This window comes from Pelophylax lessonae, assembly GCF_965119305.1.
Source record: "Pelophylax lessonae genome assembly, chromosome: 12".
In the NCBI taxonomy this organism is placed as follows: Eukaryota; Metazoa; Chordata; class Amphibia; order Anura; family Ranidae; genus Pelophylax; species Pelophylax lessonae.
In genome coordinates this window covers 71476319-71502693 of record NC_138779.1, presented here as the reverse complement: position 1 = coordinate 71502693, position 26375 = coordinate 71476319, and the positions used below count along the sequence as shown (strand labels likewise).

Here is a 26375-nt window from a genome sequence, read left to right as displayed (position 1 = left end):
GGTTCATCTCATACTTCTGAAGATTTGAGGGTGCTGCCTGTTCCATACCCCCCCTACTCCTCATCTAGCCTTTTAGGGGTACAAACAATAGTAATTGGGGCCCAGTGTGGTTGTGTACGTGTGATATACATACACTTTTTTTGGATCATATTTTCTATTCCGCTATTTAATCAAAAACCTTTGGGGATCAGTTAAATTGGGGGATAGTCTGTGTTGGTACGTGTGAGAGAGATCCACCTTTCCAAGTTGTTGGGGTTCATCTCATACTTCTGAAGGTTTGAGGGTGCTGCCTGTTCCATACCCCCCCTACTCCTCATCTAGCCTTTTAGGGGTACAAACAATAGTAATTGGGGCCTAGTGTGGTTGTGTACGTGTGATATACATACACTTTTTTTGGATCATATTTTCTATTCCGCTATTTAATCAAAAACCTTTGGGGATCAGTTAAATTGGGGGATAGTCTGTGTTGGTACGTGTGAGAGAGATCCACCTTTCCAAGTTGTTGGGGTTCATCTCATACTTCTGAAGGTTTGAGGGTGCTGCCTGTTCCATACCCCCCCTACTCCTCATCTAGCCTTTTAGGGGTACAAACAATAGTAATTGGGGCCTAGTGTGGTTGTGTACGTGTGATATACATACACTTTTTTTGGATCATATTTTCTATTCCGCTATTTAATCAAAAACCTTTGGGGATCAGTTAAATTGGGGGATAGTCTGTGTTGGTACGTGTGAGAGAGATCCACCTTTCCAAGTTTTTGGGGTTCATCTCATACTTCTGAAGATTTGAGGGTGCTGCCTGTTCCATACCCCCCCTACTCCTCATCTAGCCTTTTAGGGGTACAAACAATAGTAATTGGGGCCTAGTGTGGTTGTGTACGTGTGATATACATACACTTTTTTTGGATCATATTTTCTATTCCGCTATTTAATCAAAAACCTTTGGGGATCAGTTAAATTGGGGGATAGTCTGTGTTGGTACGTGTGAGAGAGATCCACCTTTCCAAGTTGTTGGGGTTCATCTCATACTTCTGAAGGTTTGAGGGTGCTGCCTGTTCCATACCCCCCCTACTCCTCATCTAGCCTTTTAGGGGTACAAACAATAGTAATTGGGGCCTAGTGTGGTTGTGTACGTGTGATATACATACACTTTTTTTGGATCATATTTTCTATTCCGCTATTTAATCAAAAACCTTTGGGGATCAGTTAAATTGGGGGATAGTCTGTGTTGGTACGTGTGAGAGAGATCCACCTTTCCAAGTTGTTGGGGTTCATCTCATACTTCTGAAGGTTTGAGGGTGCTGCCTGTTCCATACTCCCCCTACTCCTCATCTAGCCTTTTAGGGGTACAAACAATAGTAATTGGGGCCTAGTGTGGTTGTGTACGTGTGATATACATACACTTTTTTTGGATCATATTTTCTATTCCGCTATTTAATCAAAAACCTTTGGGGATCAGTTAAATTGGGGGATAGTCTGTGTTGGTACGTGTGAGAGAGATCCACCTTTCCAAGTTGTTGGGGTTCATCTCATACTTCTGAAGGTTTGAGGGTGCTGCCTGTTCCATACTCCCCCTACTCCTAGCCTTTTAGGGGTACAAACAATAGTAATTGGGGCCTAGTGTGGTTGTGTACGTGTGATATACATACACTTTTTTTGGATCATATTTTCTATTCCGCTATTTAATCAAAAACCTTTGGGGATCAGTTAAATTGGGGGATAGTCTGTGTTGGTACGTGTGAGAGAGATCCACCTTTCCAAGTTGTTGGGGTTCATCTCATACTTCTGAAGGTTTGAGGGTGCTGCCTGTTCCATACCCCCCCTACTCCTCATCTAGCCTTTTAGGGGTACAAACAATAGTAATTGGGGCCTAGTGTGGTTGTGTACGTGTGATATACATACACTTTTTTTGGATCATATTTTCTATTCCGCTATTTAATCAAAAACCTTTGGGGATCAGTTAAATTGGGGGATAGTCTGTGTTGGTACGTGTGAGAGAGATCCACCTTTCCAAGTTTTTGGGGTTCATCTCATACTTCTGAAGATTTGAGGGTGCTGCCTGTTCCATACCCCCCCTACTCCTCATCTAGCCTTTTAGGGGTACAAACAATAGTAATTGGGGCCTAGTGTGGTTGTGTACGTGTGATATACATACACTTTTTTTGGATCATATTTTCTATTCCGCTATTTAATCAAAAACCTTTGGGGATCAGTTAAATTGGGGGATAGTCTGTGTTGGTACGTGTGAGAGAGATCCACCTTTCCAAGTTGTTGGGGTTCATCTCATACTTCTGAAGGTTTGAGGGTGCTGCCTGTTCCATACCCCCCCTACTCCTCATCTAGCCTTTTAGGGGTACAAACAATAGTAATTGGGGCCTAGTGTGGTTGTGTACGTGTGATATACATACACTTTTTTTGGATCATATTTTCTATTCCGCTATTTAATCAAAAACCTTTGGGGATCAGTTAAATTGGGGGATAGTCTGTGTTGGTACGTGTGAGAGAGATCCACCTTTCCAAGTTGTTGGGGTTCATCTCATACTTCTGAAGGTTTGAGGGTGCTGCCTGTTCCATACTCCCCCTACTCCTCATCTAGCCTTTTAGGGGTACAAACAATAGTAATTGGGGCCTAGTGTGGTTGTGTACGTGTGATATACATACACTTTTTTTGGATCATATTTTCTATTCCGCTATTTAATCAAAAACCTTTGGGGATCAGTTAAATTGGGGGATAGTCTGTGTTGGTACGTGTGAGAGAGATCCACCTTTCCAAGTTGTTGGGGTTCATCTCATACTTCTGAAGGTTTGAGGGTGCTGCCTGTTCCATACTCCCCCTACTCCTAGCCTTTTAGGGGTACAAACAATAGTAATTGGGGCCTAGTGTGGTTGTGTACGTGTGATATACATACACTTTTTTTGGATCATATTTTCTATTCCGCTATTTAATCAAAAACCTTTGGGGATCAGTTAAATTGGGGGATAGTCTGTGTTGGTACGTGTGAGAGAGATCCACCTTTCCAAGTTGTTGGGGTTCATCTCATACTTCTGAAGGTTTGAGGGTGCTGCCTGTTCCATACCCCCCCTACTCCTCATCTAGCCTTTTAGGGGTACAAACAATAGTAATTGGGGCCTAGTGTGGTTGTGTACGTGTGATATACATACACTTTTTTTGGATCATATTTTCTATTCCGCTATTTAATCAAAAACCTTTGGGGATCAGTTAAATTGGGGGATAGTCTGTGTTGGTACGTGTGAGAGAGATCCACCTTTCCAAGTTTTTGGGGTTCATCTCATACTTCTGAAGATTTGAGGGTGCTGCCTGTTCCATACCCCCCCTACTCCTCATCTAGCCTTTTAGGGGTACAAACAATAGTAATTGGGGCCTAGTGTGGTTGTGTACGTGTGATATACATACACTTTTTTTGGATCATATTTTCTATTCCGCTATTTAATCAAAAACCTTTGGGGATCAGTTAAATTGGGGGATAGTCTGTGTTGGTACGTGTGAGAGAGATCCACCTTTCCAAGTTGTTGGGGTTCATCTCATACTTCTGAAGGTTTGAGGGTGCTGCCTGTTCCATACTCCCCCTACTCCTCATCTAGCCTTTTAGGGGTACAAACAATAGTAATTGGGGCCCAGTGTGGTTGTGTACGTGTGATATACATACACTTTTTTTGGATCATATTTTCTATTCCGCTATTTAATCAAAAACCTTTGGGGATCAGTTAAATTGGGGGATAGTCTGTGTTGGTACGTGTGAGAGAGATCCACCTTTCCAAGTTGTTGGGGTTCATCTCATACTTCTGAAGGTTTGAGGGTGCTGCCTGTTCCATACCCCCCCTACTCCTCATCTAGCCTTTTAGGGGTACAAACAATAGTAATTGGGGCCTAGTGTGGTTGTGTACGTGTGATATACATACACTTTTTTTGGATCATATTTTCTATTCCGCTATTTAATCAAAAACCTTTGGGGATCAGTTAAATTGGGGGATAGTCTGTGTTGGTACGTGTGAGAGAGATCCACCTTTCCAAGTTTTTGGGGTTCATCTCATACTTCTGAAGATTTGAGGGTGCTGCCTGTTCCTTACTCCTCCTCCTACTGCTCAACCATCCTTTTAGGGGTACAAACAATAGTAGTTGGGGCCTAGTGTGGTGGTGTACGTGCGAGATACATACACTTTCTTTTTGATCATATTTTCTATTCCGCTATTCAATTAAAACCTTTGGGGATCAATTCAATTGCGAGATAGTCTGTGTCGGTACGTGTGAGATCCACCTTTCCAAGTTGTTGGGGTTCATCTCATACTTCTGAAGATTTGAGGGTGCTGCCTGTTCCATACTCCTGCTCCTACTGCTCAACCATCCTTTTAGGGGTACAAACAATAGTAATTGGGGCCTAGTGTGGTTGTGTACGTGCGAGATACATACACTTTTTTTGATCATATTTCCTATTCCGCTATTCAATAAAAACCTTTGAGGATCAATTGAATTGCGGGATAGTCTGTGTCGGTACGTGTGAGATCCACCTTTCCAAGTTTTTGGGGTTCATCTCATACTTCTGAAGATTTGAGGGTGCTGCCTGTTCCATACTCCTCCTCCTACTCCTCATCCATCCTTTTAGGGGTACAAACAATAGTAATTGGGGCCTAGTGTGGTTGTGTACGTGCGAGATACATACACTTTTTTTGATCATATTTCCTATTCCGCTATTCAATAAAAACCTTTGAGGATCAATTGAATTGCGGGATAGTCTGTGTCGGTACGTGTGAGATCCACCTTTCCAAGTTTTTGGGGTTCATCTCATACTTCTGAAGATTTGAGGGTGCTGTCTGTTCCATACTCCTCCTACTCCTCATCCATCCTTTTAGGGGTAGAAACAATAGTAATTGGGGCCTAGTGTGGTTTTGTACGTGCGAGATACATACACTTTTTTGGATCATATTTCCTATTCCGCTATTCAATAAAAACCTTTCTAGGGCAAGATCTTAAATTACAGAAATATGAGGAGACCGTCAAATAAGGGCCGTGGCCTGGGTCGTGGTGCTGCTGGTAGAGCTCCTGTTGCAAGGAGAGGACGTGGTCGATCTGTGCCAGCTACACGCACAAGTGAAACACCTTCCTCAAGTGTGAGTAGGCGACAGAACCTGCATCAGTATTTGGTAGGGCATCAAACGCCCCTAGAAGTGATGAGGCCAGAACAAGTTGAGGCGATAGTAGATTGGTTTGCTGCTGACAGTGCCTCCAGTTCCTTCACATTGTCTCCCACCCAGTCTACTGCAGAAAGGTCAGAGTTGGCACCTGCAGCCAATGTCCAACCGTCTTTCACCTCACCCCCTTGCAAATCAGGCCAGCAGTCTGAGCCCCAAGCCATACAGCAGTCTCTTATTCTTTTTGAGGACTCTGTCAGCAGGGTTTCCCAGGGCCATCCACCTAGCCCTGCCCCAGAAGTGGAAGAGATTGAGTGCAGCGATGCCCAACCACTTATTTCTCAAGATGAGTACATGCAAGGATCATCGCAGCACGTCTCCGATGATGACGAAACGCAGGTGCCAACTGCTGCGGCGTTCAGCATTGTGGAGACCGACAAGGAGGGCAGGGGTGAAGACTGGGTGGAAGATGATGTGGAGGACGATGAGGTCCTCGACCCCACATGGAATGAACGTCATGCAGGTGACCTGAGTAGTTTGGAGGAAGAGGCGGTGGTCGCACAGAGCCACCAGCACAGCAGAAGAGGGAGCAGGGTGCAGAAGCGGAGCGGCCGTGCCCTAGACACTACGCCCGCTACTGCCCAACGCAGCAAGGGAACGAGCGCACCAAAGTCAGCTCAAAGGAGTTCTCTAGCGTGGAAGTTCTTTAGAAAATGTGCTGATGACAGGACACGAGTGGTTTGCACCCTGTGCAATCAGAGCTTGAAGCGAGGCATAAACCTTCTCAACCTGAGCACAACCTGCATGATCAGGCATCTAAGTGCAAAGCACGAGCTGCAGTGGAGTACACACCTTCAAAACCAAGAAACGTCTCTGGCTCATCCTGCTTCCTCTTCTGCTGCAGTCTCGGCCGCTCCAGCCACATCTGTAGTGATACCGGCACCTGCCACCCCGCAAACAGACGATCTGTCAGCAACACCACCACCTGGGTCACCAACAACCATCTCCACAATGTCCCGTGGAAGCGTTCAGCTTTCCATCTCCCAAACACTTGAGAGGAAGAGGAAGTACCCCCCTACCCACCCGCGATCCCTGGCCCTGAATGCCAGCATTTCAAAATTATTGGCCTTTGAAATGCTGTCATTCCGTCTGGTGGAGACGCACAGTTTTAAAAACCTTATGTCGGTGGCTGTCCCACAGTACGTCGTGCCCAGCCGCCACTACTTTTCCAGGCAAGCCATCCCTTCCCTGCACAACCAAGTGGGGGAAAATATCAGGTGTGCACTGCGCAACGCCATCTGTGCCAAGGTCCACCTAACTACGGATACGTGGACCAGTAAGCACGGTCAGGGGCGTTATATCTCCCTAACGGCACACTGGGTAAATGCAGTGGCGGATGGGCCTGAGGCGGATAGCAATTTGGCGCATGTCCTTCCACCACCGAGGATTGCAGGGCGCTTCAGTTTGCCTCCTGTTCCTAACTCCTCCTACTCCGCTTCCTCATCCTCTACCGCCTCCTCATCCGGACAGCGTAACACCTTCACCACCAACTTCAGCACGGCCAGGGGTAAACGACAGCAGGCAGTTTTACAACTTGCCTGTTTGGGGGACAAACCACACACCGCGCAGGAGTTGTGGAGGAGCATGGAACAGCAGACAAATGAGTGGTTGCTGCCAGCGAGCCTCAAGCCCGGCCCGGTGGTGTGCGATAACGGGCGAAATCTCATAGCAGCTCTGGGCCTAGCCGGTTTGACGCACATCCCTTGCCTGGCGCATGTGCTGAATTTGGTGGTGCAGAGGTTCCTTAAAAACTACCCCGATATGTCAGAGCTGCTGCAGAAAGTGCGGGCCGTTTGTGCGCACTTTCGGCGTTCTCACCCTGCTGCTGCTCGCCTGGCAGCGCTGCAGCGTAACTTCGGCCTTCCCGCTCACCGCCTCATATGTGACGTGCCCACAAGGTGGAACTCCACCTTGCACATGCTGGAAAGACTGTGCGAGCAGCAGCAGGCCATAGTGGAGTTTCAGCTGCAGCACGCACGCGTGAGTCGCTCTGCGGAACAGCACCACTTCACCACCAATAACTGGGCCTCCATGCGAGACCTGTGTGCCTTGTTGCGCTGTTTTGAGTACTCCACCAACATGGCCAGTGGCAATGACGCCGTTCTCAGCTTAACTATCCCACTTCTATGCCTCCTTGAAAAAACAATTCGGGCGATAATGGAAGAGGATGTGGCACAGGATGAGGAGGAGGAGGAGGATGAAGAGGTAACATTTCCAAGGCTTTCAGGGCAGTCATTCGCAAGGGGCTCCGAGGGTGGGTTCCTGCACACGCAAACGCCAGGGACGCAATTGTCCAGCAGGGGCACAGTTCTGGAGGATGAGGAGGATGAGGAGGAGGAGGAGCTGGAGGAGGAGATGGAACCATGTTCACAGCAGGGTGGCACCCAGGCCAGCTCATGGCCATCACTGGTGCGTGGCTGGGGGGATACAGAGGACACGGACGATACACCTCCCACAGAGGACAGCCTTTCGTTGCCTCTGGGCAGCCTGGCACACATGAGCGATTACATGCTGCAGTGTCTCCACAACGACCGCCGAGTTGCCCACATTCTAACTTGTGCTGATTACTGGGTGGCCACGCTGCTGGATCCCCGTTACAAGGACAACGTACCGTCCTTAATTCACTCACTGGAGCGCGATCGCAAGATGCGCGAGTACAAGCGCACGCTGGTAGACGCCATGCTGCTGGCATTCCCATCTGACAGCGGGGCCACAGTGGAAGCACAAGGCAGAGGAGGAGGAGGAGGAGGTCGCCAACGCAACCAGGGCACCGCCAGCACCTCAGAAGGCAGGGTTAGCATGGCCGAAATGTGGAAAAGCTTTGTCAGCACGCCACAACAAACAGCAGCACCAGCAGCTCAGATGGAACGTCTTAGCAGGAGGCAGCATTTTACCAACATGGTGGAGCAGTATGTGTGCACACGCCTACATGTAGTGAATGACGGGTCTGCCCCCTTCAACTTCTGGGTCTCCAAATTGGGCACATGGCCTGAGCTTGCCCTTTACGCCTTGGAGGTGCTGGCGTGCCTACAGCCAGTGTATTATCTGAACGGGTATTTAGCACGGCTGGGGGCGTTATAACAGACAAGCGCAGCCGCCTGTCCAGAGACAATGTGGACAAGCTCACGTTCATTAAAATGAACCAGGCATGGATCCCACGGGACTTTTCCGTACCTTATGCAGAATAGCAATGGATACCGACCTTACCCACCCATTGTTCCATTTTTGCTCTTTCTCACTCTTTTGGGGTGTACCCTCATTTAAAATTTTTGAAAAGAAGCAGTGTTGGCTACCTCGTCCTCCTCCTCAGGGCCAGATTAATGTAGGGGCTATTGGAGCTGCAGCTCCAGGCCCCTACCTTTTATATAGGCCCCGGGTTGGCCATATTCACTGTTACCGCTCTTCTGTCACTTGTAAACACAGAAGTCTGGCTTCTATGCTCGCTTCCCCAGGCAGCACCCTCAGAACCTCCCCACACAGCGTGAAGGCCGGACAAGGAGGGACAGTTGGCGATGCATGGATGTGTTTATGGGCTTCAGAGACAGCATCCCATGTTGAATTAGGCATGCATGGCTGCACCCTTCCTCCTCTGGGTGCATGGCAAGGCACGGCCCTTAAGGCCCTTCAAAATCCTCAGCACCAAGCCCATGATGCTGTTAATCCGGCCCTGGTCCTCCTCCACCGCCGCTTCCACCTACACCGCCCATAGGTGTGCGCAGCCTATTGCATTAAGGTGTGCACCCCAAAGTTGAAATACACATGCATGTGTTTGCCAGCAGGGAGAGTAATGTATCGGGGCCATGTACCTGTAGGCAAGGAGAAATAGAGCAGAGCAGGTCCCAGGGAGATCTTTCCCATCTCCTCACTGGCAATGCTATGTGCCCTAGGTGATTAGGGTGTGCCCAGGCACACCCAGCACACCCTGTGCGCACGCCTATGTCACCGCCACATCCACCACCACCTCAACCTCCCTCCTACTCCATATGGGCCTCGTCCTTCAGAGATGAAGAAGAACATTGTTTTATTTTTCTGTTTTTTTTTGTTGTTTTAAGTTATTTCCCTATCCACATTTGTTTGCAGAGCACTTGCCATGCTCTTAATTACGTTTTGCTGCCATTTGCAGCACTCTAGCCCTTTCCTTTGGTGTTTTAGAGCCATTTTAGTGCCTTAAAGTTCGGGTCCCCATTGACTTCAATGGGGTTCGGTGTCCGGGAAAAGTTCGGTAAAAGTCCGGGACACGGACCCGGACTTTTTTTTAAAGTTCGGCCGAACCCGTCGAACACGGACATCTAGGTGTCCGCTCAACCCTAATTGTAACACATTAGGTCATATGTGACTTTTTAGTATGCTAATAAATTATTGTGCTTTGGACATCGCCTCCGACTATTTTTGCCTTTTGCTAACCACTTTATGCACCACTTTGGGGCTTTACCCTCCAGCTGAGCACATTTTACTTTTTATATTTATGCTTATCTTGGTTACTTGGCAAGAGCTATAACTAGCGACACAGCATCATCAGGAAAGGAGGCTGCCTTCTTTAATTGGCACATTTATGAATTATTATTATATTTATTTTTTGGGTAAATTGGGTTTAAAGCATGGGTGTCCAACCTTTTGGCTTCTCTGGGCCACATTGAGTGTAGAGAAATTTTCTCGGGCCGCATATAAAATATATACTCTAGTTAAGGTATAAAAGTAATAAAATGCTGCCGCGTCCCAATCAGTATACAGAGGTTTACTTCTTCTGAGCGATAATAAAGGAACACTCTAATCACCATGACCACTCCAGTGATTTGAAGTGGTCATGGTGGTAGGAGTCAGAAACACTGCACATGCTCCCCTCCACACCCCCCCCCCCTCCCCTCCCCTCCCCTCTGAGGCAGCCTCTGCCTACCGTTAGTTGGAAGCTGCTGTGGCCGTGCCCCGGACCCAACTTCCTTCCTCCCCAGCAAAAAAAAAAAAATTGTCAGGGGGCAGTGGGCCGCATTGCCTGCGGTTCCGGGCCGCAGGTTGGACATGCCTGATTTAAAGAGATATGCTCACTTGTCTTTTCACAAAGATCTGTTTAATGTCTGGTATTTAAACATATTTAGGCGCTGCATTCTCGTAAATATGATTTGTACTCACCTAGTTTGTAGATGCGATAAATTTTGCGCAAACCAATCAAAGATTTTTTTTTTAACAAAAATATGTAGCAGAATACCAATTGGCCTAAAATGATGAAAAAATTAGATTTTTACATTTTTTTTCCTTTTGGAAATGTTATATAGCAGAAAGTGAAAAATATTGTTTTTTTGTTCAGAATTTTTGCTCTTTGTTTTGTTTATAGCGCAAAAAAAAAAAAAAAAAAAAAATCGCACAGGTGATCAAATACCACCAAAAGAAAGCTCTACTTGTGGGGAAAAAAAGAACATCAATTTTATTTTGACCGCGTAATTGTCAGTTAAAGCAACGCAGTGTCGAATCGCTAAAATGTGCCTGGTTTTTAAGGGGGGTAAATCCTTCCAGTCCAGAAGAGGTTAATGCATGCTTTCCTGCAGCGCAACAGTATAAATGGCCCCAGTGAGAGCCCATTCACGCTAGCGCGACTTGTGAGGCAACTTGTGTTGCCCCAGGTAGCTTGACATAACAAAAGCAATGTTAATCAATCAGTGCCGTCTTAATTGGCACTACTGAAGTTGCTCCGACTTCAGAAAAGAGTCCTGTACTACTTTGAGGCGACCTGTGATCCGACTGTCCCATATACTTCAATGGGAGTTGCCTCCTTATCTTAATTGAAGCGACTTGTTATCAGACTTTCCAGGAAGAAGAAAGAGATTAGCCAGGCATTCCCCACAGACAAAGTCGCCTGTCTCTTCAAAGTAGTGCACGAGTCTCTTCCAAGTCTCTTCCAAGTCTCTTCCAAGTCTCTTCCAAGTCTCTAAACAAGTCTCTTCAAGTCACGGGGCGACTTTCTGGTAGTGGTAGTGTGAACCAGCACTTAGGCTCTTACAAAAAATTAAAACAAATATAAATGGGTAACCCTTAAAAAGTTCAAATGAAAATGACTAAAACCATTATAGTTTTCTCTTCAAAAGTACATGTGTTTATAAAGATACCTCCTAAAAGAAGGACAGTTTTGGAGGTACAGGAAAATTTTAGTTCAAGAAAGAAGAAAAGGGGCAGCTAGGGGATGTTTGACAATTTTCAGTTAGTGATATATTGTGGTGTATCTGTGGTCAATATTGGTTTCTATTTCTGTCTACAAACAGGGTGTTGAAAATGGCTGATTTTTTCCCTAAAACATACCGTCTGGATTTGAAAGAAGAGGCTGAGGCGTTCTTTTCTATCTATGAAGGTAACCCAGTATACATGTGGTACATTGGTTAAACTAAAGAAAGTAGTTTATTTGTTGTTCATTAGTATTGTTCAACATAAAGAAGTTCTACCTGTCAGGTTTCAAATGAACAACTTATTACAATTAGTGAACTCAATGCCTGTCAGGAAACATATATTATTAAATGTACCTAGTATTGTCATTTTGATCTGCAGAAGTACAGATACACTTTCGGCTGAAAATTCAAACAATAAATGTACAGTGGTTTTGGGTATATCAGAATATCCAGCTGCTTTTAGGAGATCGAGTACTGGCAAACAAAACTTCGGACAGCATGGGACAGTAGAGCACAATCTCTGTATCATTCCATATGTCCCATCAGCAAAACCAGGCTTGTCTTTTCACACAGATCTTTTTAATGTCTGATATTTAGACATATTTAGGTGCTGCATTCTCGTGAATATTTTTTGTACTTCTAGGGCAAGTTTATATCTCTATTTTTTATATTTTGGTTGTGAACATAACACATGCATTGTGGTGTGAAATTGCCCTTCTTTGACTTCCTCTCCAACTCCAAGGCTGCTGCGGGTGAGCTCCACCTTCAGTGGAGAAATTAGACTGCGGGTGAGCTCCACCTTCAGTGGAGAAATTAGACTGCGGGTGAGCTCCACCTGCAGTGGAGAAAGTAGACTGTGGGTGAGCTCCAAATGCAGTGGAGAAAGTAGACTGCGGGTGAGCTCCACCTTCAGTGGAGAAAGTAGGCTGCAGGTGAGCTCCACCTTTAGTAGAGAAAGTAGACGGAGGGTGAGCTCCACCTTCAGTGGAGAAAGTAGACTGCGGGTGAGCTCCACCTGTAGTGGAGAAAGTAGACTGCGGGTGAGCTCCACCTTCAGTGGAGAAAGTAGACTGCGGGTGAGCTCCACCTGTAGTGTAGAAAGTAGACGGAGGGTGAGCTCCACCTTCAGTGGAGAAAGTAGACTGCGGGTGAGCTCCACCTTCAGTGGAGAAAGTAGACGGAGGGTGAGCTCCACCTGCAGTGGAGAAAGTAGACGGAGGGTGAGCTCCACCTGCAGTGGAGAAAGTAGACGGAGGGTGAGCTCCACCTGCAGTGGAGAAAGTAGACTGCGGGTGAGCTCCACCTTCAGTAGAGAAAGTAGACTGCGGGTGAGCTCCACCTGCAGTGGAGAAAGTAGACTGCACCTGCCTACTGGACAGTTTATCCATTCTGCTTCTGTTGCAGGCTGTTCCCTGCCTGTTTCTGGCTTTAACAACCTGGCTGCTGAAACCCAGGTGCTGAGGGACAGGGGCTTAATGGGTTTTGTTATCTCTTCACTCTTGAAAGCTGAAATTGACTCCTTGCAAATACACTAGGAAGGCACTAGGAAAATGTATATCTCTTGGTGTGCAGCAAGGAAATTCCATTCCAGAAAGTTCTTAGTCTTTTCTTCAGTCTGGTTTGGACCAATGTTTAGCTTAGTACCATCAAGGGTCCAATGCTGGCCTTAGCAGTTAATTTCTTTTTCAAAGGTTGCTTGCTTATCATTTTGGGAAGACCTATATGCAGGATGTTGCACACATTGTTCCTCCTGTATGTTCCTCAGTGGGACCTTAACCTGATTCTATTGGTTCTTCAGAAACCACCCTTTTGAACCCAATAGGGATTCCCCCACCCCATCTCCCCTAAATTGAACAGTTGTCACCATCACATCTGCGAGGCATGCCTCTGAGTTGATAGCTTTAACCTGTTAAGACCCCTTTCTTCTGCTATCCAAAGACAAGGTTGATTTGGGATTTGCCTCCTTTCTTCCCAATGTGTTTTTTTCCTTTCACCTTATACAGGGCAAGGCTTTACCATCTCTCTGTCTTACCTCAAAGTATCCTAATGAGATTTCTTTCTATTGTCTGGATGTGATACCCACTGTTTTACCTAATGTCTCAACTACAGCTTCCTCTACTTGTTTAAATTCCTTGGCATAAACATCCAAAAATTTACAGATATCTGCACTCTTTGAGTTGACCATATTCAAATTTAAATGAGTCTATTCATCTCTGTTTATAAGTGTAGCAGGTTTTCCAGGCCTGTGCCCTGATGTGGGTCTGCCATTGTTACCGGTTACCTCTCCAGCCCATGTGAGCTGCGACCCTGGGTGTGCAGTGGCGACTGGTGAAGTTTTTAGATGGGGGGCACACGACCCCGCCCTTCTATTTTGACCCCTCCCATTTCTCAGAAGCCCCACCCCTTACAGACTCCACCCATTTTGTCCCCTGTATTTTGCTTGCGTGAACAAATTCTCCCAATATATCACATATTAAGGGGTCTCTCAGTACTAGCATTTCCCATAATAGGGAGCAGGGGCCCTATTATAGGATATACTGTGAGAGACACCCTATTATGGGATACACTGACTGAGAGTGGCACAAACCCCACAATACAGCCCCCCTAGCACAAACCCCACAGTACAGGCCCCCTAGCACTAATCCAACAGTGCAGGCCCCCTAGCACTAATCCCACAATACAGGCCCCCTAGCACAAACCCCACAGTACAGGCCCCCTTTCAATGCAGTGACAAGCGTACATGCCCCCTTTCAATGCAGTGACCAGCGTACATGCCCCCTTTCAATGCAGTGACCAGCGTACATGCCCCCTTTCAATGTAGTGACCAGTATACATGCCCCTTTTCAATGTAGTGACCAGCATACATGACCCCTTTCAATGTAGTGACCAGTATACATGCCCCTTTCAATGTAGTGACCAGTATACATGCCCCCAATGCAGTGACCAGCATACCATGCTCCCAATGCAGTGACCAGCATACCATGTCCCCAATGCAGTGACCAGCATACCATGCCCCCAATGCAGTGACCAGCGTACATGTCCCCAATGCAGTGACCAGCATACATGTCCCCAATGCAGTGACCAGCGTGCGTGCCCCCTTCAATGCATTGAACAGCGTGCGTGCCCCCTTCAATGCATTGAACAGTGTACATGTCCCCAATGCAGAGTTTAGCGTGCATGCCCCCTTCAATGCAGAACAGTGTACAATCATGTCCCCAATGCAGAGTTTAGCGTGCGTGCCCCCTTCAATGCATTGAACAGTGTACAATCATGTCCCCAATGCAGAGTTTAGCGTGCGTGCCCCCATCAATGCATTGCACAGTGTACATGTCTCCAATGCAGAGTTTAGCGTGTGTGCCCCCTTCAATGCATTGCACAGTGTACAACATGTCCCCAATGCAGAGTTTAGCGTGCGTGCCCCCATCAATGCATTGCACAGTGTACAATAATGTCCCCAATGCAGAGTTTAGCGTGCGTGCCCCCTTCAATGCATTGCACAGTGTACAAGTCCCCAATGCAGAGTTTAGCGTGCGTGCCCTCTTCAATGCATTGCACAGTGTACAACATGTCCCCAATGCAGAGTTTAGCGTGCGTGCCCTCCTCAGTGCATTGCACAGTATACAACATGTCCCCAATGCAGAGTTTAGCGTGCGTGCCCCCATCAATGCATTGCACAGTGTACAATAATGTCCCCAATGCAGAGTTTAGCGTGTTTGCCCCTTCAATGCATTGCACAGTGTACAACATGTCCCCAATGCAGAGTTTAGCGTGCGTGCCCCCTTCAATGCATTGCACAGTGTACAACATGTCTCCAATGCAGAGTTTAGCGTGCGTGCCCGACTGAGAGCAGTGCACTTACCTGGAGGCTGGAGCCCTGTAAGTCACGGCGGCTTCTCCTCCGACTCCGTCCTCTTCATTCTGCGGGAACCGGCGGGAAGGCGAGCAGCTTCCCCCTTTCCTCTTCTTCGTTCGGCGGCGGGCGGCGGGAAGGTGAGCGGCGCTTCTCCCTTTCTCGGCCTCTCCTCTTCTGCGGCGGGCGGCGGGAAGGTGAGTGGCGCCGGCTTCTTCTCGACTCCTCTTCTGCGGCCGGAAGGTGACCGGGCGGTGACGGTGAGTGACTGATGCACGCACCGGCACCGCCCCCAACGAGGTCAGCATGGATGTCCTGAATCATGATTGGTCCAGGCTGGAGTCTGGACCAATCATGATCCAAGACATCACAAAAGGGGGGTGGTGGCTTTCTTTTTCTTTTGGGGGGGGCAGCACCCCTGCGCCCCCTATCAGCCGGCCGCTACTGTGGGTGTGAGAACTGAGACATTGACAACTCCGGCATCTTGGTTTTTGTGGTTTTATTGTACATAAAGGGGATGTGAGAAGGGAATGAGTGGGATACTCCTTTAGGCTTAACTAAATACAATTCGGGACTTTATCCAAGAACATGTCTGTTAACGCTGCCTTGATGCCAGCCAACGCTAGCCAGCGCTCACTGACGCTTAGAACACACTGTATCTTGACTGAAGTGCTGAATTCTCGACTCTAGGTCCAGAAGACTCAGGACTGTGAAGCATAGAACTACTGACACTGCTGCACTGCAAAGTCACTGACCACCCTCTCCAGCCTGGCACTGGCTTGAGGTAGCTTGCTGTGAATTACTGTATGGCTGCAACTCTCAACTGGCACTCTGCACCATTCAGGGCCCAAACCGCAGGTGCCCCCTTTACACTTTAGCTCTTCTGACTATGTACCCACTTTGCTACTTCAGGGTGCTCAACCTAGGTACCCCCTTTGCTACTAGCTGACACTGGATCCCAGTACCTCCTCCGGAGTGGTTTCCTCTAACTCTCCAGGCAGACCCCCAGGGGCAATCCTCAGTACTCACAACCTGTGTAGGCTTTCCTGGGACTGAACCCCTCTCGCTCTCCGCTGGTTCTCGGATCCCCTCAGCTCAACTCAGCATTCTCTGGATTCTCAAACGACACCCTGAGACATCCTCTTCCCCAGACAGGAGGAGAGTCAGCCTCTCTTTCTCTCCCGGGACTCTGCTCCCGCCAAAGACGTCGGGTCACGTGCTTCCCTCAAACTTATACCCACTCCCAGAATCCTTTGCAGCATAATCTGCCTTCTGGGGCAGATTACTTCTAGTTACAAGCCTGAATGTGTCCCCTGATTGGGCTTCCTCCACTGCCCTAAGAGAAGCCTCTCACAGGAGCCAGTGGGGAGACTTCCCCTTTAGCAGGTACACCTGGAAACCATGACACCCTAACCAAAGAAATCATGGCCATGCTGTTAGGCAGACAAAGTGCACTATACATTTACCTAGCACCTACCTGTAGGGTGCTACATAAGGATAACCATGTAATCGATGTGTAGGAAGAGGTGTTGAGCTGGAAGTAGGGACATCTAAATAACTTTTGTTAGAAGTCAATGCTGTATCTCATATAATCAATACTAAGTTTAAGTGTAGTATTTGTTCTTATCAGGGAAGAAAGCCTGTATTCTATTGAACCAAGAGTGGGGTCAGGAATAGTAGATTTGTGCTGGGTTGTTATGCTTTCTTCCTGGATTGGTTCAGGTCTGATGTACCAGGTTTGTCAGCAGTTGTTGGCAGGACCAAAGTACCCTTGAGCGCTTTTTTGCGTAGTGAAATTTCATGCTTCACATTTTTTTGTGTTTTACAGTTGTTTTATTCACAATGTACACACTGCAGACTTGGAACAAGTTTATATTATAGATTTTTGTTTTAAGGTATTAGAAATATTATAAATACTCTCAAGCATGGATGATAGTATAGTATAGTATGAGGGAGATTCACTAAAACTGGTACACAAGAAGAATAAGAGGAATCTGGGTCAGCTGTTCATAGTAACCAATCAGCTTCTAACTTCAGCTTGTTCAATTAAGCTTTGACAATAAAACCTACAAGTTGATTGGTTACTATGCACAGTTGCACAAGATTTTGTGTGCACCAGTTTTAGTAAATCTCCCCCCTATGTGTTATATGTGGAAAAAGTGTAGTAGTTTTGATCTGCAATGTTTAGTAGGTAGGTAACCAGGCTGGCAAGAACAAATCTCTGTTGGCAATAAATATTTAATCCGATTTTATTTTTGTTGCCGTTTATGCATTTGGTATAGATTTTGCTGTGTTCTGTATAAACACATCCATGTCTATTTCATGGAATATTTAACGGCCATGTTTGCAAAAAGGTACTATGAATGTCAAACAGTGAAGTATCCATAACACTGATTTTGAATACCCATTCTGTTTCATTGTCTAGATGGCCAAACTTGGATCTGTAAACCCACTGGGCTCAATCAAGGACGTGGTATCTATTTGCTGAAAAACCAAGAGAAGGTTGACACTCTTCAAATCCAGACCATGATGGAAAATTCCATGGCAAAGAAAATTCCAGCAAAATGTCCACAAGCTCGGATTGTGCAAAGGTAAGGGTGAGTTTCTATAAAGCACCTAAAAAAAACATTGTTTAAAACCAAACTGTTCATAGCTGTGAAAGATATCATAGTTCCTCACTTTCTTCTCAGACATGGAACATTTTGTTTCATCTTTACACCATGAGATTGCTGAAAAATTGTATTATACTTTACTATTTTGTGCAACATAAAAAAATTGGTCTTGTTTGTTCTGTTGGATGTTGACCAATTACAACTTGTTAACAAATAGCCCAGGGCTTTAAAAATTGCCTATATTAAAGTGGAGTTCCACCCATTTTCGTAACTTTAGATCTATGTAATCCCCTTTAAAACGACTTTTACCAATGGAAACTTTTTTTTTTGCTAGTAAATACCTTAATTTCTGCTTTATTCCTCCTCTCCTCACTTCCGGGTCCGATCGGCGATGACGTCATTCGGGGATTCTCAGTGTGTGCTAGGATGTATTCCATTCCAGAAATCTTGCAGTATTACCCAGGAGCTGAGCTGTGCTGTGTGTATTCAGGCCGTGACCTGCCCCGCCTCCGCCCCGCCTCCTCTCAGTGAGTTGTACTGTATGCATTGTATTCAGGACGTGCTCTGCCACGCCTCCGCCCCGCCTCCTCTCAGTGAGCTCAGTAAGGATATAATGCTTTCAGTCCTCGCTCACTGAGAGGAGGCGGGGCAGAGAACACCTTGAATACAATGCATACAGTACAACTCACTGAGAGGAGGCAGGGCGGAGGCGGGGAAGGTGACGGCCTGAATACACACAGTACAGCTCAGCTCCTGGGTAATACTGCGAGATTTCTGGCATGGAATACATCCCAGCACACACTGCGAATTGCCGAATGACGTCATCGCCGATCGGACCCAGAAGTGAGGAGAGGAGGAATAAAGCAGAAATTAAGGTATTTACTAGCAAAAAAAAAAAAGTTTCCATTTGTTAAAGTCATTTTAAAGGGGATTACATACATCTATGTAATCCAACGTATTAAAAATGGGTGGAACTCCGCTTTAATACTTCCAACTCCAAATAATAAAATCATACAACATTTATTCATAATACTTTGTTAAAATATACATGTATCCAATCAATCTTTTTTGCCTTTTCCAAAAGGATATCACGCATTCAATATAGAAGTCCCCTTTTTGAGAAGGATACCCCATAATCCCCAACTCCTTACTAAGTACAAAACAAGTTTTAAATAGTCCAGAGGTTTTCTTTGCTTGGCATCAACAGAGGTCTTCTTTCTCACTGTGTTTCGCAGATCAAGTTTTATCAGGAGAACAAGAGTAGGAGCACTATCACTATACTGTATATGCTGTCCATTCGGACCACCAACTGCCCAAATGGTTTTGGGTACCCCTCACATACCCTTACATATTCCTATGTGGGGTGGGGGTGGGAAGAATGGACCCTCTGGGATAATCTAGTGAAGGCTGTGATTGATGTACATGCAAGTATCGGACCCTATTAAAGTCCCTCTGTTATCTCGATATGTGCACTGTGATAAGCCATCCTGTTTTCCACTTTCCTTAAAGCGGAAGTAAAGTCAGTTATCATTTTTAAGCTCCCCCAGGTGGTTTATTCCATAATGTACTTGTGTGCACAGCATATTAGCACATTATGGCAGACTTGCCTGTCATAGTGTCCTCCAGCTTTGTGCTAGTACCGATCTGACGGGCCCCAGAACTTTCATCTTCACTTGGTTTTCCTTTTGGGTTCCATGCCTTCGGCCACTTGATAGGCCAGGCCGTGATGACACCACTCCCGCACACGAGCACAGGAGTCACATCACTGCAGCATTGATTGGGAGCTGTGGCTCAGTGAACATGACAGCTGACAGGCAGAACGCATTTATGGCAAAAGAGACCAATAGGGTCTCTACTGTCATAAATACCTTGCCTGGCAGCCATTTGATTAAAAAACAAGTTTACTTTAACAGTATTAAGCCACAAAATATATCAAGGGATCTGAAGTGTTAAAAAAGAAAGGCAGTACTGTACCAAAGTTGCTATGTCTGCCAATGATGCCAAACCTCAGCAGCTTCCCAAAACCAGCAGTGGGAGAAACTAGTCCTCTCTATGTGGATTTTGGTCTATTCCTTAAATGTCCAGTCTTGCACACATACTTTTTTTTTTTTTTTTTGTGCTCTGGTGACAACATTTGACTTCTAGACATGAAACAACGACTACATACGGATTTGTCTCTCACTGATATAAGTCATACACTTGGATTTCACAAGGAGACTATATGTTTGCACTTTTCAGATCCCCTCACTACCAGAACTATCTAAAGGGAACAACTGTGCTGGAGAACTTTAGTCAAGTTAATTGCATTTCTGCTGACATCCATCTGCTCAAGTTTTGTTAAGGTTGGTCATAGATGATGTGATTTTTTGATCAGCCAGTAGGCTAATCAAAAAAAAAAATCAAATGCAACAGGGAGGAGGATAAGGAATGCCTCCCCACTGTGCCATTGTATTCTGACAGTGGGACTGCTCTGCTGCCAGAATAAACTGATCAGCGGTTGCACCTGCTGATTGACAAACGTTTTCCAACATTCTCGTTACAGGAACAACGTAGCAGATACGGTTATACATGGATCAAAATTAAATTTAGTTCTCTCTATGGCCAACTTAACCCCTTCATGCCTAAGGGTAAAACAAATCTTAATGCCCAAGTACAATTTTGCAATTTTGACATGTGTTAGTGAAACTGTACATATCATCACAATTACTTTGTGCATCCAGGTGAATTATACCTTGTTTTTTTTCTTTGTATTTTGGGCCAGGCAACCTGGCCCAAAATAATAAATAAAAATAAAAGAAAATTAAATTTAGCTGTATATGTCTTGTTACTACTATAATCTACCACCAAAGAACAACCCAAATTAAATTCTCCTGCTCCTGACGATCGCAGCCATACTACCTATATGTATGTTATTTGGTATGAGGAGTTCTGGGTCCCAATCGTTAGTACGGGCCCAAGGCTCTCAGGGAGACCCCGATCTCTGTGCAGGGAGCACGTGGGTGAGTCGTGCTTCCAGCACGAAGGTAGATACGCATATATGCGGCCCCACGAAAAAAAGCCTATAGTGGAGTGGGGCTGCATATAAGTGTTACGTCGGCGGAAAGTGGAATTCCAGGATAACCCTAACTACACCTAAAACTGTGTAAGAAAGAGCTGCATACTTACCTATTTTCAATCCGCTCTGGACCGGTCATGTAATTTGACTCCTGTGCATCAGCCAGAGCGGCTGCAGGGGAGAGAAGGAAGCACTGACAATACATAGGCCATCAAAGCCTATGGGTGACGCCACTGCTGGCAGGCACAGCGGAGATCACTGGACCGAAGCGGCCTAAAAATATGCAAGTATACAGACCTTTCTTGTACAGGTTATTAAGAATAGGTGTTAAAAGGGGGTAGTGGACATTTTTATGAGTGGTTAGGGTTAAAGTGGTTGTAAACCCACCTTTATAACTTGTACCTATATGTAGGCCTATAATAAGGCTTACCTATAGGTTCTGTAAATATCTCCTAAACTTGCACTGTTTAGGAGATATTTACATTTCATGCAGCCGATGACGTCATCGGCGCATGTGCTCTGAAGAAACGGCCGCCCGTGTCGTTTCTTCAGAGCCCTGTGCTGTGACCAGCAGCTCCCGCGCGCATGCACATTGCAATCCTAATTAATAAACCTATTGATTGCTGCCTGATTACGTCACCAGCTCATGCGCTTCCCATCCTGTAATTCACGGCACGCTCAGTGTGCCGTCTCCCCATCAACAGCGTGCTGTGTACGAAAGCTCCGCTGTCTGAAGACTCACAAGACTGGGCATTCACCCACAGCTTCCTGGTTCTTCCCTTGTGAATGTGTGACGTCACACGGGGTGTAAACCAGGGCATCCTAGTGACTCCTATAGTGGCAATCATCTGCAGCTTACAGCCTGACTGACAACTGCAAAACAAAGTAAGTATAGCACATGGTGGAGCTTGGTTGTCATAGTAACGTTGGATTGAGAAAGAGGCTTGGATAATACACGATTGCACATGTGTAAGATTTCAGTAGGGGAAACAAGCAAGGGCAGAAATGACATCCAAAACGGATTTAGAGAACCGTACTCAAGATGGCACAGCCTAATCCCGGACGACAAATTTTTTACTAACTACTAAAAAATAGTAAGTAAGAAGCAATTATGCACACATTATATTGTGCAATGATCGTAAATAATTTTTCATATCACAGTAGATGAAAATCGCAATAAGGGAGTTCACTTCCTCTTTAGAGTTCCGCCCCCCCCCCCCCCAAAAACGTAAAAGTCAGCAGCAACACATACTGTAGCTGGTGACTTTTAATATTAGGACACTTACCTGTTCTGGAATTCCGCAATGTCGGCACCCCAGCCAACGTTTCCGTCGGCTCTCGGGTGCTGTGGCCGCTATTCGTGGTAAGGGAAACTGGCAGTGAAGCCTTGTGGCTTCACAGCAGTTTCTCCACTGCGCATGCGTGATGCGCATTGTGCCTTCTGAATGGCCCGGAAGGGGGGAGGAGGGGGGTAGAGGCGAACTTCTGATGGTTACCCGCTCCCACCTGAAAGGTGCCAAATGTGGCACTGGAGGGGGGGAGGAGTCAGATAAGCGAATGTTTCACTTTTGGGTGGAACTCCACTTTAAGGTTGCAAGATCTTTGAATGCCCATGATCATCATTATCTTATAACACTGAAAAGAGTCCCTAAAAACACTCTTTGTAGTGCATTGCCAGAGCTTACCTCTTACTATTCTGTTCTATTCTGAATGTCTCAGCTGCCTGTAAGTAGGAGAGGACTGGGATACTACTGTCAGGAAGGGTGGTGATCAAACTCTGGCACCAAAGAGATATCTGGTGATGGCTTGTACCTTTATCCAAGATACAACATGACGTACTCATACTAAAACACACAGATTGTTTTTTATCCCTTAAAACCTAAAGCAGCTGATTGTAAATGATAAGGACCACCATAATGAAGGGGCTCCTCACCTGGTAGCCTAAAGCTGCAGTAGTTCCTACATGCAGTATTATTGTTTTTATATCTCTGGTAGCAGAATTTAGATCTTTATGCTTTAAAACCGCGATTCTCAGCCAGTGTGAGCGAACCCCGAGGACTGATTGTGAAAGGTGCAGGGAACACTTCTGATTGCTATATTTAATTCATCAAAACAGTTTCGATTTTTGGAAAATAATATATCCGTAATGCATTTATTGCAATTTTGCATTTAATGGTTTGTATATCATTTAAGCACAATCAGGGGGTACTGGAAATGCACCCACATTAGAGGGTACTTAGACAAAGTGACCAACTCCAGGGGATACTTGATAAAGGTTTGGCTTTTATAAGGTGTACATATTTTGATAAAGCTGAGAAGCACTGCTTTATAAAAGCTAACTAGCTACCTTATGGCAGGATTGTCTGTTTATTAAGACTTCTGCTATGCTGTAAAAGTGCAAATCACATCCCTGATGCTTATGGTCTTTCCTGTTGTAAGAACTCCCCCTGGTGTTTATATAAATAAGTACAATGATAGAATTTTTAAATAAAATTGTACTAAGAGAATATGAAGACTATCCGTACTGACCCCTCCTTATTAAAATGCTGGCTGCTGGTAATTGGGGTTCTGCTGTAAGGGCCAGTTCACACCACATGCAGTCCAGTGCATTTTTTTTTATGCATTAAAAACGCATGAAATGTAGGTTATATGCTTTCCAATTGCTTAGTTCTCACCAGTACGGTCAGTTCCAGGGCTTTTCAGTTCCAGAAAAAAAAGTAGAACATGCTGCATTTTTCCTGCTGTGGTCTGTACTGGAATGCAGTAAAATGTATCAAAAATGCACTGGAGTGCACTGGAGTCCAGTACAGTGAAAACAAAAACAGAAAAAATAAAGAAAAAAAATATATGGAATGCATCCAGAAAGGCATAAAAAATGCATCAAAAACGCACTGAAGCGCACCACAAACGCATCATAATTGCACATGCAGAAACGCAATGTTTTTGTGGTGTGAACTAGCCCTAATACTTTTCTGAGGCACAGATCTGAAACAAATATGTAGTCTGGGTGTTAAAACTTTATTCTGACTTTCCAATATGTCTGATATTTGTAAGGTCACCCACTTAAAAATTAGTGATGACATTTTTAAAAGAATGTGTACCAGCCATGAGCCAGTAATGTATAGCAGTTTCAGCAAAAAAGGAACAAATAAAAGTTGTCTTTTAGCTGTTTTCATTTGTTTGTCAATAAAACAAGTTTGCAAAGGAGGAGGAAAGGAAGAATCTGATGATTTACCTAATTAGAGGGTTGGAGATCCTGCTTTATTCTTGTAATACATCCCAATGTAAAGATACTTCTGGCAATTACAGTTACCGTGGGTGTGTTTCTTTTTATTTGTAGCGCCCCCCAACCTCCAGAGGCCTGGTGGTGACCCCCAGAGACAGGGAGGGCTGAAATTCCTCCTCAGGGTGCAGATTACTAGGCATGGTGGACGGTGTACAAGGTAGAAAGATGGGCGCCAGTCACTTTTATGCTTGAACAAAGAGAAGTTTATTCCTGACAACAGGAAAAATGTGGAAGGGAAGGATAGGGCACTCAAAGTCAAAAACAGCAGCAGATTTGCAGAACGGCAGACTCCTTAAACAAAAATGTAGAAAAGGTAGACCGTAGCAGTACAGAAAAAGAGCCTTTAAGCTGGAACCACAATCTGTACTTTGTAGCTGTCTCCTATACCAACAATATTCAACTCAGAAGGAGCAGGAACTCTCTGGATGATTCCAACTTGATGCTTTCCCAGGCTCTCCATGGTTCCCCGGTTCATGGCAGAGTAACCTCTGGTACTTCATCTCGGGTCTCCATCCTTTCCTTCATGCTTCCAGGTAGTGAGCAGGCTTTCCCTTGCAGAGCCCCGAGCACATAGCTAGGCCTCAGGCTTCAGGCCTATTCAGCAGCAGCTGTTCCTCACATACCCACCCTGGATGGAAAAGGACAAAGACCACCTGACTTCATCCAAATAAATACCTTCTCCTAGCAGGCTTAGGAACCAGTGTGATTGGCTGAGAAAAATATACATATTCATAGCCTAGAATCATATATAGCCTAGATATATCCCGGGTAACTATAGGCCGGTCAGCCTAACATCAGTAGTCTGCAAGATTTTGGAGGGGATGTTAAGGGACCACATACAAGACTTTAGTAATGAAAACTGTATTATTAGTTGTAATCAGCATGGATTCATGAAAAATCGTTCTTGCCAAACCAATCTATTAACCTTCTACGATGAAGTGAGCTGCCACCTAGATAAAGGTAAGCCTGTGGATGTGGTGTATCTGGACTTTGCAAAGGCCTTTGACACCGTTCCCCACAAACGCTTACTGTACAAACTAAGGAAGGTAGGTATGGACCATAAGGTGAGTACCTGGATAGAGAACTGGCTCCAGGGGAGAGTCCAGAGGGTGATGATTAATGGGGAGTACTCGGGTTGGACTGGTGTGGAAAGTGGGGTCCCCCAGGGTTCTGTCCTGGGACCAATCCTGTTTAATTTATTCATAAACGACCTAGAGGAAGGGATATCCAGCACAATCTCTGTATTTGCAGATGATACTAAACTAAGCATGCCAATATCTTCTATGCAGGATGTGGAAACCTTACAAGCGGACCTGAATAAAATAACGGGGTGGGCAACTACATGGCAGATGAGATTTAATGTAGAAAAATGTAAAGTAATGCACTTGGGGGCCAGAAACCAGAAAGCAAGCTACTCACTAGGGGGGGAACCTCTGGGTGAGTCTAGGATGGAAAGGGACCTGGGGGTACTGGTAGACAACAGGCTTGGAAGTGGCATGCAATGCCAAGCCGCCGCAAGCAAAGCCAACAGAATACTGGGATGTATAAAAAAGGGGATTCACTCCAGAAATAAAGAGATTATTCTTCCACTCTACAAGACTCTGGTCCGGCCACATCTGGAGTATGCTGTCCAGTTCTGGGCACCGGTCCTCAGGAAGGATGTGCTGGAACTGGAGAAAGTCCAGAGAAGGGCAACAAAAATAATTAGGGGAATGGAGGACATCAGCTATGAGGAAAGACTACAAGCACTGAACCTATTCTCTCTGGAGAAGAGACGATTGAGGGGGGATATGATATCAATGTACAAATACTGTACTGGCGACCCTAGCATAAGGAACAAACTATTCAGAGAAAGGAGATACAATAAGACACGTGGCCACTCACTAAAACTTGAGGAAAGGCGGTTTAACCTTAAAGTGCGTAAGGGGTTCTTCACTGTAAGAGCGGTAAGGATGTGGAATTCTCTTCCGCAAGCAGTCGTATCAGCGGGGAGCATTGATAGTTTCAAAAAACTATTGGATGGACACCTTAAAGACCACAACATACAGGGGTATACAATGTACGGTTAAAAGCAAACACACACACACATCATAGGTTGAACTGGATGGACTTGTGTCTTTTTTCAGCCTCACTAACTATGTAACTATGTAACTATGTAATTCATCACACTAATGCCAAAGGAAACCGTGCCATCTATACAGAGGCTCTATAAATA

General features: G+C 45.6%; 1 protein-coding gene across 1 annotated transcript in view; it reads left to right on the top strand.

Moving 5' to 3' along the window:
- The window catches only part of TTLL10 (tubulin tyrosine ligase like 10), a 93629-nt gene that overhangs the window by 42697 nt on the left and 24557 nt on the right, over positions 1-26375 (top strand). Inside the window, exons 5-6 of the mRNA XM_082274151.1 lie at positions 11457-11542; positions 17633-17798. Of these exons, the coding sequence (XP_082130277.1) occupies positions 11457-11542; positions 17633-17798 (252 nt within the window). The remainder of the gene's footprint in view (positions 1-11456; positions 11543-17632; positions 17799-26375) is intronic.